The 15,549-nt window shown below is 47.4% G+C and overlaps 1 protein-coding gene and 1 long non-coding RNA gene across 5 annotated transcripts in view; one reads left to right on the top strand and one right to left on the bottom strand.

The window, feature by feature from the left end:
- RHBDD1 (rhomboid domain containing 1) overlaps positions 1 to 15,549 on the bottom strand; it is a 120,006-nt gene that overhangs the window by 5,026 nt on the left and 99,431 nt on the right. The window contains exon 7 of one of the 3 annotated variants that reach the window (XM_067027012.1): positions 10,246 to 10,300. The exons of the other annotated variants lie outside the window; for them this stretch is intronic. Coding sequence (XP_066883113.1) covers positions 10,263 to 10,300 — 38 coding nt within the window. The 3' untranslated portion in view covers positions 10,246 to 10,262. The remainder of the gene's footprint in view (positions 1 to 10,245; positions 10,301 to 15,549) is intronic. 3 annotated transcript variants of the gene reach the window in all.
- LOC136793631 (uncharacterized) lies at positions 6,365 to 11,502 on the top strand. 2 transcript variants are annotated; one of them, XR_010839233.1, is made up of 3 exons: positions 6,365 to 6,591; positions 8,829 to 9,073; positions 11,206 to 11,502. It is a non-coding gene; the product is annotated as an uncharacterized lncRNA (long non-coding RNA). The 2 variants fall into 2 exon arrangements; XR_010839232.1 differs by lacking the exon at positions 6,365 to 6,591 and adding an exon at positions 7,874 to 8,067.

Raw genomic sequence — 15,549 nt, 5'->3', positions numbered from 1 at the left:
GACGTTAGGACTTCTAACCTCTAACATCACCGAGAATCATATGCGTTAAACGTCTACCTGTTAATATCACTGGCTAAAAGACAGATACCAAGTAAAATGACCAAAGACTTCTTAAAAGATAGAGCCCAATTCTGTTTGAGGACCAATTGGCAGTGTTTTGTACAAAGTGTGGAGTCACTACTTACTAAATACTTGTCCTCTAAGAGACAGATACGAAAAAGGTAATTCACAACCTCCACATGCCAGCACACTTTTGTGACTTTCGCGCACTGGGAAAACTGGCGAGCCCAGCTGAGACCTCTTTTCTCCGCTGAGTTAAATCATGCATTGAACATTTACAGGTCCGGGTGAAACAGCCTTGCTCTGATGAACTTGGTACAGAACATTAGTATTTATGAGCCTTGCTTCTATGGTCCTGTAAATGGAGGTCAGCCCTCAATTTTACTCAAAGGAACAGTGAGCATGCTTCAAAGGACCTCAGGAGCAGAGCCCAGTTTAAGAAGATTTAGCTCAATTATAGCACCAGGAGTGAGAGCCTAAGATTTATTGATTTGTGGTTCTTGATGGAAAAATTTTCAGTTCTCTACCCTTATGTATAATGCAGTAACCTCTGCATTTTACATCTAAAGGCGGAGAAGCAATTTCATCCACATAAGAATTGCTAAAAAGAATGCCATGAGTTGATGGCCATTTTCCCTACTGTTCGCCATGCCTGTAAATAGAGATGTTTAATTTGCTGTATTCATAGATCCTGCCCATGACCTGACAAGCCCTCTATGCCATTCAGTGAAATTATACTAAAGTGAAGTCTCAAGATGGCTTATGTTTCCCTTAAATTAGGGACCTATGGAGGCAATCACTTAAAAAAAAATTTTTTTTTAAACCAAGAAACCTCTAAATATTCCTGTATTCTCTGGGATTGCTTTTGTCAAATGAGGGCAACAGCATGGGACCCATATTCTCTCTTTCAAAAATGTTACTTTATTAAAATTCCATGAATTCTAAAGCTTCCAAAATGTCTTTTGACAGGACAGTTGCTAAGTCATTTACTATGACCAAAAAGGCCTGGAAGGAACCCCAAGTCCAACAATTAGCAAGATATTCTTTTTTTTTTTTTTGCGGTACGCGGGCCTCTCCCACTGCGGAGCACAGGCTCTGGACACGCAGGCCCAGTGGCCATGGCTCACGGGCCCAGCCGCTCCACGGCACGTGGGATCCTCCCACACCGGGGCACGAACCCACGTCCCCTGCATCGGCAGGTGGACTTCTCAACCACTGCACCACCAGGGAAGCCCAAGATATTCTTTTAAAGTAGGAGGTGCCCAAGGACAATAAGAGCACTTTCCTTTTTGAGTCATTAGTTATAATGATCTATCTATCCATCCGTCCATCTTTTTAAAAAGAGTTTGAAATTCACCTAAAAACCTCATAACTTCCATACAGATGGAAGTTTCATTATGGTTTACAATAAAGGTAACATTTAAATGTGATTTGAGAGAGAAAAATTCACATTTCCACTCAACCGATCAAGTCAACAGCACTGGGATTTCTTCGTTCTGAAACAGTATCTGGAATCCCAAAATGAGAAGCTCTGAATGGAAATCAACTCAGTTGCTACTTTCCCTGTTGTACTTTTCTCTCTGATCTAGTTGGTTAATTTGGGGGACCTGTAATGGACACAACTGACTTCAAATCAACAGGCTTCATAGTCAAGTTAAATTGATAATTATAATCAACTTAATAATCCAGTTAGCAATTCGAGTAACCTAAAATATTGGGTCAGGCTTCCCTGGTGGCGCAGTGGTTGAGAGTCCACCTGCCGATGCAAGGGATACGGGTTCATGCCCCGGTCCAGGAAGATCCCACGTGCCGCGGAGCGACCGGGCCTGTGAGCCGTGGCCGCTGAGCCTGCGCGTCCGGAGCCTGTGCTCCGCAACGGGAGAAGCCACGGCAGTGAGAGGCCCGTGTACTGCAAAAAAAAAAAAAAAAAAATATTGGGTCCACTCTGTCAGATCTAGAGTTTTTTCTGCAATCTAGAGAATACATGGTGTGACCTTTAGAACAAAGAGAAAGTCCAGAGGGGGAGACAATAAATGTTTGCTGGGCAATTGCTACATGCTCACCCTACTTTACTCTCCCTTCCTTTTAAAAAGTATACAACTTTTTTAGTTTCCAGGTACTGAACATATGGGACCAACATCCAGACCAAAATACAGTATTTCCAGCACTCACAAGCCTCCATGGGCTCCCTTCCAGAAGTGGTCCACTGACTTCTTACAGCAGAGATTCATTTTGTCTATTACTGTCCATAAATGGAGCCATATAATATGCACCTTTTGTGAGTTGCTTCATTTTACATTGTTTGTGAGACTCACCATATTGCTGTATGTGGTTTCTGTTCTACTTATCCTTCTGAGTAGAATTTCCTCATCTGTTTTATAGGAAGAAGAATGGAGCCTTAAAGATTTCAAGGAACTTGCCAAGGCCACACAGCTGGTCAGGGACTGAGGCAAAAGTCACACCTAGATCCCTTTCTACTCTGTTCCAGACATGCGGTGTGTTAGTAAGTTGTCTTCCTTAACCCCGAAAGCAGAATCTGTAAACCCGAACAATACTATTCCTTTAAACTTGATTTGGAAGCAGGATCTGTTTTAAAAGCAGCAGGAAATTTTACCTTCTGCTTTAGATAAGGTTCACTGCAAACAGTAAGATTTTCTGGATAACCAAGTATCTAGAATTAGGATCTCCCTTGACAAGGTTTTAGCAAGAGGCCCAGTTGCAAAAGTCCACCTTGGTAATTAACTATATCATGTATTTTCTAAACAGAGAACAGCTTATAAATTCTTAGAGAAATAACTCTTGGTGGGCTGGAGAAGCAGCAAAAAGAGAGGCTGAGGAGAAGAGGGTCTCCCATTAGGAACCACTGTAACATGAAGCACATATTTCTTTAAACAAATGGATGCAGAGTTTATCTATCTATCTATGGCTGTGTTGGGTCTTTGTTGCTGCGTGTGGGCTTCTCTTTGCGGTGGCTTCTCTTGTTGTGGAGCACGGGCTCTAGAGCGCAGGCTCAGTAGTTGTGGCTCGCGGGCTTAGTTGCTCCACGGCATGTGGGATCTTCCCGGAGCAGGGATGGAACCCGTGTCCCCTGCATTGGCAGGCGGATTCTTAACCACTGCACCATCAGGGAAGTCCAGGATGCAAATTTTAATACTAAAGGGATTTTCCATTTTAAAAAATCAATCTGTCTTAAATCCTTTCATAATTCTGTCACCACCTTAACACTTTATCAAGAGGGATTTAAATGAGATTAGGAATGAGTTTCAAGTACCTTTTATATATATTTAATGGCTTTAGGATGTTTCAAATTTTCTTTGATCTAAAACAGCCTGCCTTTTGGCCAGCAATCTGAAGGTGCCTCAGATGTTTACCCAATCACATCAGCTGATTCTGGAAACTGAGAAGAGGTTGACTATCTCCTCTGGAGGAACAGTCTTCCCAGTTCCATATAATTTGGGACTGTATTTTTTTTTTTAATTCAAAACTCACCTATGGATATCCACTAGACAGATATAAGACAATTCTTGGAAAACTAGACGCGGGGCTCCCTTTGCTTCCATATTCTCATTGCCTAGTACCCACGAGGGCCTACGTGCCTAGCTCAGACAGCAGAGAGAAACCAGACAAGGGCCCTGCCTGGAGGGAGAGATTTGAGAACATGTTTTACAACAGAAAAAAGAAAACTGAAAGTAGAATGAGGAAGTCTTTTGTGGGCAGGGAGTTCTGATGAAAAAAATATATATATATATGTATACTCCACACACACACACACACACGAGTACGGACAATGCTAGAAAAAAGATGAAGACCCTTTGGACTATTAAAATCCCACACTCCTCTCTGAAGCTCCAGGGCCAGTGTGCCTGACTTGGCCAGGACGGGCAGCTGTGGCCTGGGGCCTCCCCCGATGTTTCTGATAGAGATCCCATACCTGCCCGCAAACAGGGCCCTAGCAGGACACCCCAGAGAGGGCCGCTGCCCTGTACCTCCCGCCTGGCCTGCATCTTTGCTGGACTCGGACCCTCCAACCTTAAAGGATTCCCGAGGTCCAAATGGCTACCTGCTCAAATCTCTGACCCCTCCGGCTCCTGGCCCTCTATCAGCTCTGACCCTCTGATCGTCATCTCTTAGACAGAGGAGGCCTTCCACTGCCTTCTTATGGCCGGACTTCCTGATGACGTTAAGATGGGACCACGTGGCGTGGGCAGGGGAAGGACAGCAGGATGGAACTTCTAGTGGTCTCCTCAGAGCCTGGATACCACCCCTCCTCTTGCTTCTCGATCATGGGGTTATCTTTGAGTAAGTTTTAATTTAATTTTTTTTTTAGGAGAGGGAAGTGGGTAAGAGATTATTTAAACTATAATAAATTGAGTTCAAAGAGATGTAAAACTGCGTCTTCCCAAGACCCACTGGGTTCCAGTCCTGCCGCTTGCCACTTGCTGTGGCCTCATCGTCAAGGAGTGGCTGCGGCTGAGTTCTCCCCTTGCTGGCCTACAGCAGCCCCGTCCCATGAGCATAGTTTCCATAGAACAGCAACCAACTGGCCGGTGAAGGCGGGAGTCGGAGCTAGGCTCCCAGTTTCCAGTAGCTCAAATGCAAGAGGTTTGGGCAAAGCCAGGCAGCCTTGGAGACTCTATGAGCGGGACAGCTGTCTGCTTTGCTGCTGTGATCCCTAAACGTTCATGTGCACAATAATGGAGGACTCGTTAAACACGCAGATTTACTAGATCCTACAGCCAGAGGCTCTTACGCATCAGCTGGTTGGAGAGCAGGAAGCTGCATTTTGATGAAAACCCACCCTGGCGGCGTTTCTGTTGCAGGCAATGTATCAGATCACCGAGAATCACTGGGGGAAAAGAACACACTTGGCTGGATGTGGGTCTGCATCTGGCTCCACGAGGACCTCGGACAAGGCACCTCTCCCCGGGCCTCGGGCTCCTCATCTGTGCAATGAGGGGTGCTGGACTAGACACGTCAGACCTCCGCACAGAGGTGCAAGATCCCACGGCTGTGTGGCTCTCGGTGAGCCAGCAGGGTTGGCTGGCCCAAGAAGGCAGAGTGCAGATGGGCCACACCAGCAACCTGCGTCCTCCACTGCCTGCAGTCTGGGCAGCTACTCTGCCTGCCCTGTCAGCCAGCCTGGCCGTGACTTCTGACAGCTGGGCCGAGAACTGGCCACGCTGTGCTCCTTGGCAACTTCCTCCAACTAATTTGGTCTAACTCAGTGCCCCTCCCCATGCCCCAGCATTTTAATTTTTAATAAACTTTTTATTTTGGAATAATTTTAGGTTTAAAGAAAGTTACCCAGGTAATACAGCCAAACATCTTCCATTATCATGGTCTAGTTGTCAAAATCAACCACTTACAGGGATGGGTACGTTACTATTAATGAAAGTCCAGACCCCACTTGGATTTCACCAGTTTTTCCATGACTTTCCCAACTGAAGCCAACAGTCCATTTAGTTGTCAGGTCTCCTTAGTTTCTTCAGGTCTGTGGTACTCTCTCAGTCTTCTCTTATTTCCTGTGACCTTGACAATCTTGAGAAGCACCAGCCTGTAGAATGTCCCTCAACTTGGTTTGTCTGATGCTTTTCCTCACCATGATTCTGGGGTTAAGGTTTTCGGAAGAAGACCACAGAGGAGAAGTGCCCTTCCCGTCCGATCATAGGATTTATCCCTGGTGATGTAACCTTGAGCACTGGGTTAAGGAGCGTTTGCCAGTTTCTTCCACTTTTAAAATGTTTTCATGAGCTCCAAGGGAATAAAGCTTTAACTCTCATCACCAAGAGTTACCAGGATAAACTGGAATAGGTAGAAGTACCCCAAGCAGCCTTTGTCACTTTCCCGGCTTGAGGAGGAGCAGGGTACAGTGGGGTCATCCCTGACCTTCACTGAATTCAGGTTCTCTAACACGGATGTGAGTGTATGAATCACCAGGAGAGCTCTGTGAGAGTTTCTGATTTGGCAGGCTTGGCGTGGAGCCCGGGCGACGTATTTTCATGAGTTCCCAGGTGATGCGGAGCTACACTAGCTTTTTAGAATCAGCTCAGATTTTGTTTTTTTTTTTTTTTTTCAACTGAAACTATCCACCCTGGGTTTCACGCCAGTATTTACATTTGCCAGCAGGTGGAGCCAGAGGCTCATGACTCAATCTGCTGAAGAAAACTAGGACGAATTCCAGTCAACAAAGCATTCCGCACTGTAAGCAGAATTAGGGTTATTTTGAAACAGATGGGCTCTACAGAAGCCGTTGCACTGAATATTATGGAGTTGTTTATTGTCTAGATGGTCTGAAACCCGGGGACTATTTGCCAGTATCTAGCAGTTTCTGTGTCATATCAGGCTTCTTCCAGAGCAGAGGAGACTGACAAGACCCTGGGAGACAGATGTGGTTATGGATATGGATGTGGATACAGATATTTTAACCAGCTCTGAACTCAGAATTTACTCCTGCTACGGTGCATACTGCCTTGCATAGCTGAGTGCCTCTTCCCGGAATGATCAGGATCGCTCCAACTCCAAATCAGAAAGGTAGATACAATAGATACATTTGGATGCACACGTATCCAAATAGATACAATCTGTGATGATAAGACAACGAATCCCGGATGCAATAATTCTAAAACTGCTTTACTTTAACCCTAATCCAAGTGGTTCTGTTTCCTGGTTTGCATTTTTACCCACACGCCCACTTACCCTTGCCCCAGTCCTCTTCCCTCCGCCCCTCTCCTTGTGCTGCCCCAGCTGACGTGAGCAGGGAGGAAGCAAGGGCCGGGAAGGCCATTGAGCGCTCATCTTGACTGTGCCTGATGCCCTGGTTCACAGTGTGCGGGACCAGGAACTTACGAACGGAGACTTCTGTGAGTCCTGGAAATCCGCAAAGGCCTCCAAGCACCAACGGTTCCTCCCTAGAGAATGTTTTCAATTCCTTAGCCTGTGATCCCGGGCACCCAGCTGCTGCTGTGCTGGTCAGCCCGGGATCAGAGAGGCCGTGAAGGCATCTCTGAGGGTGGGAGCTTGGTGACGGGCGGCTCAGCAGGCTCTGGCTGCCTCCGTGCTGGACAGACCCTCAGTCACCTGAGGGGTGCACAGACGTGCTTCCTGGCGGATGAGGCCCTGCTGTGAGCAGTGGGTTCGTAACTGCCTGGCACAGCGGCTCCCTCCCTCCAAGGGATAGAACGCCAGCTGATGGTGCCCCCTCTTTCACGAACAGGGCCGGGTCCCCCGCTCAGAAACTACAAAATCCCCAACATGTTTGCTCTTTGCCCAGATTCTCAGAAGGAGGCAGAGAGAAGCACCATTGATGACGTTTAGAGCTGTGTCGTTTTTTTTCTCACTCCCTTCAACTTGAGTTTCAAATCAGAGACAGCCCAACGGCCAGCTTTGTAAGCAACAGCCCAAGGTAATGTTTTCATTGACTTTTAAAATCATAGCCCATTTGGAATTCGCCCATATTTCCCACAGAACCCTCAATCTTCTGAAAATACCTTTTAACCTTCGGGCATAGAAAAATATAAGTAAATATCATCCCAAGAAATCAAAGAACAAGAAAGAAAAAAGATGGAGAGTCAGGAGGAGAACTCTGGAAAGGGACAAAGAAACTGCAATCGGGAACTTCTGCCGAGACCAACCACTGAGGGGTCACGTCCAGGTCACGCCGGACAACTGCTGCCAGTGACTGTTCCTCAGGAGAAACAAGGGCGTGGAGCCTGGGAGGGAAGGGGTTGTGGGCAGCCGACCCTAGGCTCGGTGGCCAGGCTTACTGGCAGCAAATACAGTGAGCCATGGGGCAGGTCCCACACCTACCCGCTGCTTGCATGCCACAGTCCTGCAAAACACGCGGCACGTCAGAGCTCTAGAGACTAGATACTGGATCCGGAAGAGTCATTTCCAAACTTTCATGTGGGTGAGCACACTTAGAGACCGATTCTAGGCTCTAACTTGGGAGATCCCAGATCAACGGCTGTGGTGAGACCCAGGAACCTGCATTTTTCAGAAGCACCTCAAGTGAGTGTGATGCTACCAGCCCCACTCTGAGAAACGTGGATCCGAGGGATGCCGTCCTACATTCTGGGCTTTGGTTTGGTTGTAAGGATGAGCGCCGGCACGGCATTTGGCTTTTGTACACAGAGGTCTTTTGTTACATCTTCCCGGAGCCAGAAGCTCTGGTGGTTTCTCAGGCTGCGCTGTGCTCAGTCCTGGACGACGTGAATTTTTAAAGGAAGACACCAACGCAACCCAGCTCTCCTGAAGATTCTAGCAGTTGTAACATGAGAGTGGACGAAACTGGCCACTCACCCAGTCCTAGGAGCAAAGCCACTCACCTCTGGATCCCAGGTGCCTGGGACCTGGTGGGCACGTCATAAATGTTTGGCGAATGAACAATAAACCAACTAATATGCTATCGGGGCTGAGCAGAGAGGGGGCCAGGAACCAGGGGCCCAGGCCAGGCCAATGGGGCTAGAGGACCGTGAGAGAGATGCGGGTAAATGGTGGCAGGTAGGGAATTTCAAGGCCCAAGAGCCTTGGTTTCTGGCCTCAGCCAACAACCAGCTTTCAAACCCTGAGACATAAGTGGGTGAGAACAGGTGACTTCAGAATACAATTCAGTCTATTTGTTTCCTCTAACAAATGCATGAAGTTGGTCTGGGCTCTGGGGTTCCATTACATTAGAGAACTTTGGTATCCAGAAGTAGGCCAAGCTATGAGATGTACTACGTACATCCATGTTGAATGCTGTAAAAATTCAAATTATTTCTATTTTTCAGATATCATAAGCCTGACTGGTGCATAAGTACACATCAAGAGATACCGATATCAACGCATAATTATGAAAACAATCCCTGACCTAGGAAACTGTCCTTGAGATGTTGAGAAGCCAAGGAGAACATGGTTCGAAGCTCTCACAAAAGCTGGAAGCTGCCGGCATGCTTCTCTCGCAGGTGGAAACAGAGGAAGATGAATTATTCTGGGAAAAGCCTGCGATGAGAGTGCGTCACAGCTGGTCTCAAAGGTGCATGAATGTCATGGTGAAGGTGGGGCGGGCACCCTGAGAACCACCAGCCCAAACCCACAAGGAAACAACAACGCAAGGGCCTCAGCAGATGCACTTGCTGGGTTAAAAAAAAAAAAAAAAAAGGCAGGAGAGGGAGGGGGCGGGAGATCCAAGAGGGAAAGTAACTGGAAGAAGAATGACATCCTGGTCAGTGGTCCGAGCCCCATGAATTTTGAATGGTTGGTGGTTTAGAAAATCAGGGTGGGCTCCTTGGCAAAGGCCTAGATAAGCTGGGAGGTAAGGACGACACAAGTGTATCCCTTCAGAGCGGACCAGCTCTGAATGAGATAAGTGGCAGGGTGAGAGCATCTGCAGAAATGCCAACAGGCAGGAGCCTTGCTCTCTGCACCAGAAGCTGAGAAATGCTTCCTGTGGGTCAGAGCTGGCCTAGAAGTGGGGTGGCTGAGAAGTTCTGGGATGAGATAAACTATCCCAGAAGTAGGATGGTCATCTTAAAAACACGCTTGTTTTTGTATTTGGTGGTATTTAACCAGTTACCTGGCGGTCCAGTGGTTAGGACCCCATGCTTTCACTGCCAAGGGCCTGGGTTCGATCCCTGGTCAGGGAACTAAGATCCCACGAGCCCTGTGGAGCCACCGAGAAAACTAAACTAAACCAAAAAAAAAAAAAAAAAAAGCAAAAAAATATTGCTCTGATGGTATGTAACCTGACCCTGAGCTGAACTGCTACTTTTTGTTCTTTTAGGTCAGATTAACCCACTCCCACCTACGCCAAGTTCTGATCCACTAGTGAGAGACACTATGTGTATTTGTGTGTGTACATGCATCCTTGTGTGTGGGCTCGAGTATGTGTGTTACAGACACGCCTTGTGACTGCAACTTCTCCCATAAACAAGCCCTCCCAGCCTCAGGAAGAGCCAGGGGCTTTCTCAGACTTCTGGCACACAGTCTTGAAACAGCCTGCCCCTAACTCACCTAGAATGGATCAGAAATGATTCTAAAGTGGGCTGCGCTAGGGAGAGAGACTCAGTAATAAAAATGGCTTATTCTTACATGTCTGTTAAATAATTTCTGGTAAAACAAAACTTATTTTATGAACAGAAAGGGAGACCACAGAATGAAATTTTTTGAACTTTAAATTCCAAGTTAGGAATCTAGAGCGAGGCTTACCTTGGATAACTGATGATTTAGATAAGTGGGGAGGGATATATTGTCCTCCGAGCACGTGTGGAAACAGATGTGTCATCTAAGTGTTTGCTGTGGCCAAAAGAAAAATTATGGTACGCGGGCCTCTCAGTGCTGTGGCCTCTCCCGTTGCAGAGCACAGGCTCTGGACACACAGGCTCAGCAGCCATGGCTCACGGGCCCAGCCGCTCCGCGGCATGTGGGATCTTCCCGGACCGGGGCACGAACCCGTGACCCCTGCATCGGCAGGCGGATTCTCAACCACTGCGCCACCAGGGAAGCCCTGATTTTTTTTCTTTATTGGAGTAAAATTGCTTTACAATGTTGTGTTAGTCTCTGCCGTACAGTGAAGTGAATCAGCTATATGTATACATATATGCCCTGCCTCTCGGACCTCCCTCCCAACCCCCCATTCCACCCCCCTAGGTGGTCACAGAGCACCGAGCTGAGCTTCCTGTGCTATATAGCAGGTTCCCATTAGCTCTCTATTTGATGCATGGTAGAGTATATACGTCCATCATAGGCCTACCTATAGTTTTTAAGAAAGAAGCTTTAAAGACTGTGTCAAGTGTGGAGAGGAGATTCTTTGTGAGACGCATCCAGCTCATCTTAAAATCCTGGATTTTCAGGACTTCCCTGGTGGTCCAGTGGTTAAGATGCTGCGCTTCCAATGCAGGGGGCGCAGGTTCGATCCCTGATCAGGGAAGTTCCACATGCCTCATGGTGCAGTCAAAAAAAAAAAAAAAAAAAATCATGGATTTTCAGAGCGGGGTGGGGGAGGACTTGGGATGATGGAATCCAATCTGCTCATTTCAGAGCCCAGAAACGGAAGCCCAGAGAGGGTAAACGGGTCTCCCGTTTTGCACAGCTAATGCGGGCAGAATCAGAACCCAGGTCTCTCAGTGCTCTGCTCATGTCACCAGACTTCATTGTTTTCCCTTTTAGCCATTTCATCCTGAAGAATCCAAACCTCCCTTTCAAGTCCGGAGCGGACAACAGTGTTTTATGAAAGTGCCTTCTGCTACCCGGCTCTGTGGGCAGCACGGGAAGGGAACGAAAGGGCTCTGGTGCCAGACGGAGCTGTGCTTGAATACAGGCTCGGCCCCTTCCTCTGTGCTCCTGGGCAAGTCACTCTCCTCACCGACCCTCACTTTTCTTATCTGTGTGATGCAGGAACCTACCCCTGGATTGCTCTGAATGGAAGGAGCTAAATAAAGGATGCCAGCACCTGGCTCAAAGCAATCGAGGTTCAGGGGTTCCTGCTATTAGGCTAATAACCCCTTCCAGGCTTCCCCACCCCAGGAATGTCCCCACCATCCATCCAGTTAGTCCCACACACCCAGACCCCAGTCATCCTAGACAGCTTCCCCTTCCTCATGTGGCCCCTTCAACCCACCACCACATCCTGTCATTGTAACCTGAACCTTCCCCTAACTCATCCCCCCTTCCCTGCACCTGCCATGTCACCAGCCCTGCCTGAGCCACCTGCTTCGTGAGCCTACACTGGTGCCTGAGCCCCTGGATGATGTCCTGCCCCTGCTCTGGTCTTCCAACCAGCCCCCCCTCCACAGGGGAGCTGGAGAGCTTTGCCAGAACACGCATCTCATCCACTTTATCCTCTGCCTAAAGCCCTCCAGGAGTTTCCTTTCATTCAAGAACAAATGATCAAACTTTGTACGCAGCCCAGTAAGCCTGCCCTCCCTCAGCTCCAACTCCCAGGGATCCCTCCCTGCCTCCCCAAGCTCTCAGGAAAGTAGTCACGTCCCCCTTTGCCCTAAGTTCTCCCAGGATCATGTCCCCTTTCTCCAAAGCACACGATGCCACAGTTAGTAGTTACGTGGGACTCTGGTGATCCCCGTCAAGTGCATCCTCCTTAGGTGGTGAGCTCTGTGGGGTGAGAACACGGAGGGTTTGTGTTCACCTTCTCCCCGGGGATGAATAAATAAACAAACCAGCAGGAACGGGAGGGAGGGAGGTGTGGAGGAGTAACTACCGTCCTCATTTTACAGACGGCCAGACTGAGGCTCGAGGAAGGCGTGTGACTTCCCGAGGTCAGGACCCCCAGGAACCGGATGGAAGCGCAGTGGTCCTCACACACCACCCACCACGCTGCTTCAGAAACCAGCTCCCACATTTCTCCTCTACCATCCAACCTTTCTTCACAGTAGCCAGTGACTCAGCCAAAAATTAGTGGGTTCTTTAAAAAAAAAAAAAAAAAAAAAAGAGGCTCTGAAGGCATGGGGGGCGGGGACTATAATTGTCACATGGAAAAAAAGAAATTGCAAGTTAATAACGGGGAAATTTTGAGTTTAAAAAAAAAAAAAAGACCATCCAAAGCTACAAGATTTGTTGCTATTGAGACCAAATGGAACAACATTTCCAGAATTGTCTCTATGGATCTGAAGATTCTAGATTAAGGGCAAGTGACTTGGCCAAAGGCTTAGAGCTGTTTTCTGACACAAGTACTCTTAGGGAAGGAAAAACAAGGGTGGTAAAAGCCCCAGCGAGGTTGCTACACCAGTGTGACTGATCTAAATGGAGCACACTTCCATGAGTCATTTGTAGCTTTAAATACTATAGAAAAAAGAATTTATGAAACATGCCCAAACAGTCTCCCTTTGATGTGGCGAGCTCTTTTCAAACCACATTGTTCAAATTTACGTTAAAATGCAAACCCTTCATGTTTACAATGGTACTCTTGGAGGAATAATATAAAAGTACAACTGCTAAATTTCAAAGACAAGACTTATAACCTCAGAACAATGGGGCATTCCCAGTGCAAATTTATGAGCTGTTAAACCTCAAAAGGTTTCCTCAATTAGCAATGAAGGTTTTGACATATTTGCAGCCTGGTATAGGGGCTGCTTTTTATACAATTTGGGGTGTACTGCTTTTATCGGAACTTTTCCTTACTTTTATTGACCTCGGATGACAGCTACTGTGCTCCTCTCTGGGCAGCGTTTGATCCCGCTAATTGTACCGTGGAGCCGGGACGGCATTTCACGGTTTACCATTGCTCCTGGGGCGCACGACAAATTAGACATAATGCATTGCGTTGTAATTGCTGCACTGTGAACTTGGCTCGCCTTCCCAACAGAAAATACCAACATCCAAGTAGTTTTATTATAAAAAACCGTAAGGGATTCTTTTGGATTATAAACATCTGAAGACATAACGTTCTCATGAATTCTGGTGGCTATTTTGGACACACACAGGGCGGGAAAGGCTGAAAAGCAAATCAAATATACTTCACATGAATGTTTACAGAGAAAAAGAGGAGGCAGTCACGAAGGCAAGGCCATAGGGAATGCAAAACAAAACGGAGTAGGGGCTGAAGGGCAGACAAAAGTCCAAACTGGGAAATCAAAAAGGCAAGGTCTAGGGATGGCCCTTCGTCTCCCTGGGCCTCAAGTTCCTCCTTTTGAAAACAAAGGCACAGAACAAAATGACCACAGAGGTCCCTTTTCCATGAAGATAGGAGCCTCAGGGGGCAGTGACTTGTTTCCCAAGTCTGATTCGTCAGCACTAGAAACCTGCGTCTCGTACCAAACACACAGCTTCTTACCACTGCCCTGTTGCTTTGGGGCCTCTTAGAAAAAGATGATGCCTCTTTAAAGGGCAAGGGGCAGAATAAATAAAGCACAAGTTTTGTATATGCAATACGATCAAGTGCAAAAAAAAAAAAAAAAAAAATCACAAGAACAGTACAGTGATCACTCCAGAGGCCCACAGCAGGCCGCGGTCACAGGGCTTGCTGCAGATTTGGAAGCAACACCAAGGCACCAGGGGGTGCCCTCTTAACCCTCCCTTCTCCTCTCTCCCTGCCCTGGGACAGCAACCTGATATACGAATTCAGACTGGTTTCTTTCCACTTCCTCTCAGGGAAATGAATGTCCTAGAGGAGCCAGAGGTGCTCCAGCAAGATTTCAAGCGCAAGGGGTCACCGGGCAGCTCAGCCGGCCACACAGGTAACACATAACTGGACTGTGTTAGAACCGTGGCTTCTCTTTGAAGCCAGGCCACAGACAACCCAACGTGCAGTTGGTAGGCTGCGAACCTCCTGCCAAAGAATTCTGTGTCCCTCGACTGACTTCTCCTCCCACCTGGTTCAACAGCAAGCAAATGGCCCACTTAACTGCAAACCGAATTTAAGACTTAAATTTGACAACCAAGTATGCTTAGAACTTTGAGTGTTTGGCACAGGAGGGTCAGAATTCTAACTATTTACTTGAATTATGACACCCAGAGCTGCATACAAGGCATCCTGGATGAGAAACGCACCGGCTGTCCGTCTGTCGAGACTGTGGAAAGCCTGTGGAGCAGTGTGACCCTCTCCCCCTAAACCCTCACGTCCACTGTGGACGAGGTAGCCGTTCTGCTACCGACTAGCTCACGTGAACAAAAGGGGACGCTCAGGAGTGGGCAGCTAGGAGGGCAACAGTCAGGATTACAGTTTGGGGACAGAATACTCTTACTTATTGGCCCTAGACTTGTGCTAAGGCTCACAGACGTGTCACCAGGGAGATATGATCAGCTGTGATTCTGTCAGTGAATGAAGCACATCAAGGTTCGTCTCTGGTTATCACTCCTTAAGAGACAATAATAGGGAATTCCCTGGTGGTCCAGTGGTTAGGACTCCGCACTCTCACTGCTGAGGGCCTGGGTTCGATCCCTGGTCGAGGAACTAAGATCCCACAAGCCATGCGGCACGGCCGGGGGGGAAAAAAAAAAAAAGTGTGGGGGGGGGACTGGGCAGGGAAAGTGAGAGGCTATATCTAGGAATTGTTTTTGGAAACACTCCCAAGGCAATGGACTGTGCTCTAAATAAAGAAATACCAATCTTCAAAGGGGGACAGTTTTGGGTAAATGGCAAAGCATGAGGAGGCTGAGGGACAAAGGGAATATGAAAATACTACCTTCCCAACAAACACCCAGGGTGTCATTTACATGCGGGATCTAAAATCTGACACAGATGAACCTACCTATGAAACAGAACCACGGACACAGAGAACAGACTGGTGGTTGCCAAGGGGAAGGGGGTGGGGGAGGGGTGGAGTGGGAGGCTGGGGTCAGCAGATGTAAGCGATTATATGTAGAATGGATAAACAACAAGGTCCTACTGTGTAGCACAGAGAACTATATCCAATATCCTGTGATAAACCACAAAGGGATAGAATATTAAAAATGTATATATACATATATATGTGTATAACTGAGTCACTTAGCTGCACAGCAGTAATTAACACAACATTGTAAATAAACTACACTTCAATTTTTTAAAAAAGAGAA

Source organism: Kogia breviceps, chromosome 2 (assembly GCF_026419965.1).
Source record: "Kogia breviceps isolate mKogBre1 chromosome 2, mKogBre1 haplotype 1, whole genome shotgun sequence".
Taxonomy (NCBI): Eukaryota; Metazoa; Chordata; class Mammalia; order Artiodactyla; family Physeteridae; genus Kogia; species Kogia breviceps.
Note: the sequence above shows the minus strand (reverse complement) of the source record. Positions and strands in the feature narration are given on the sequence as shown.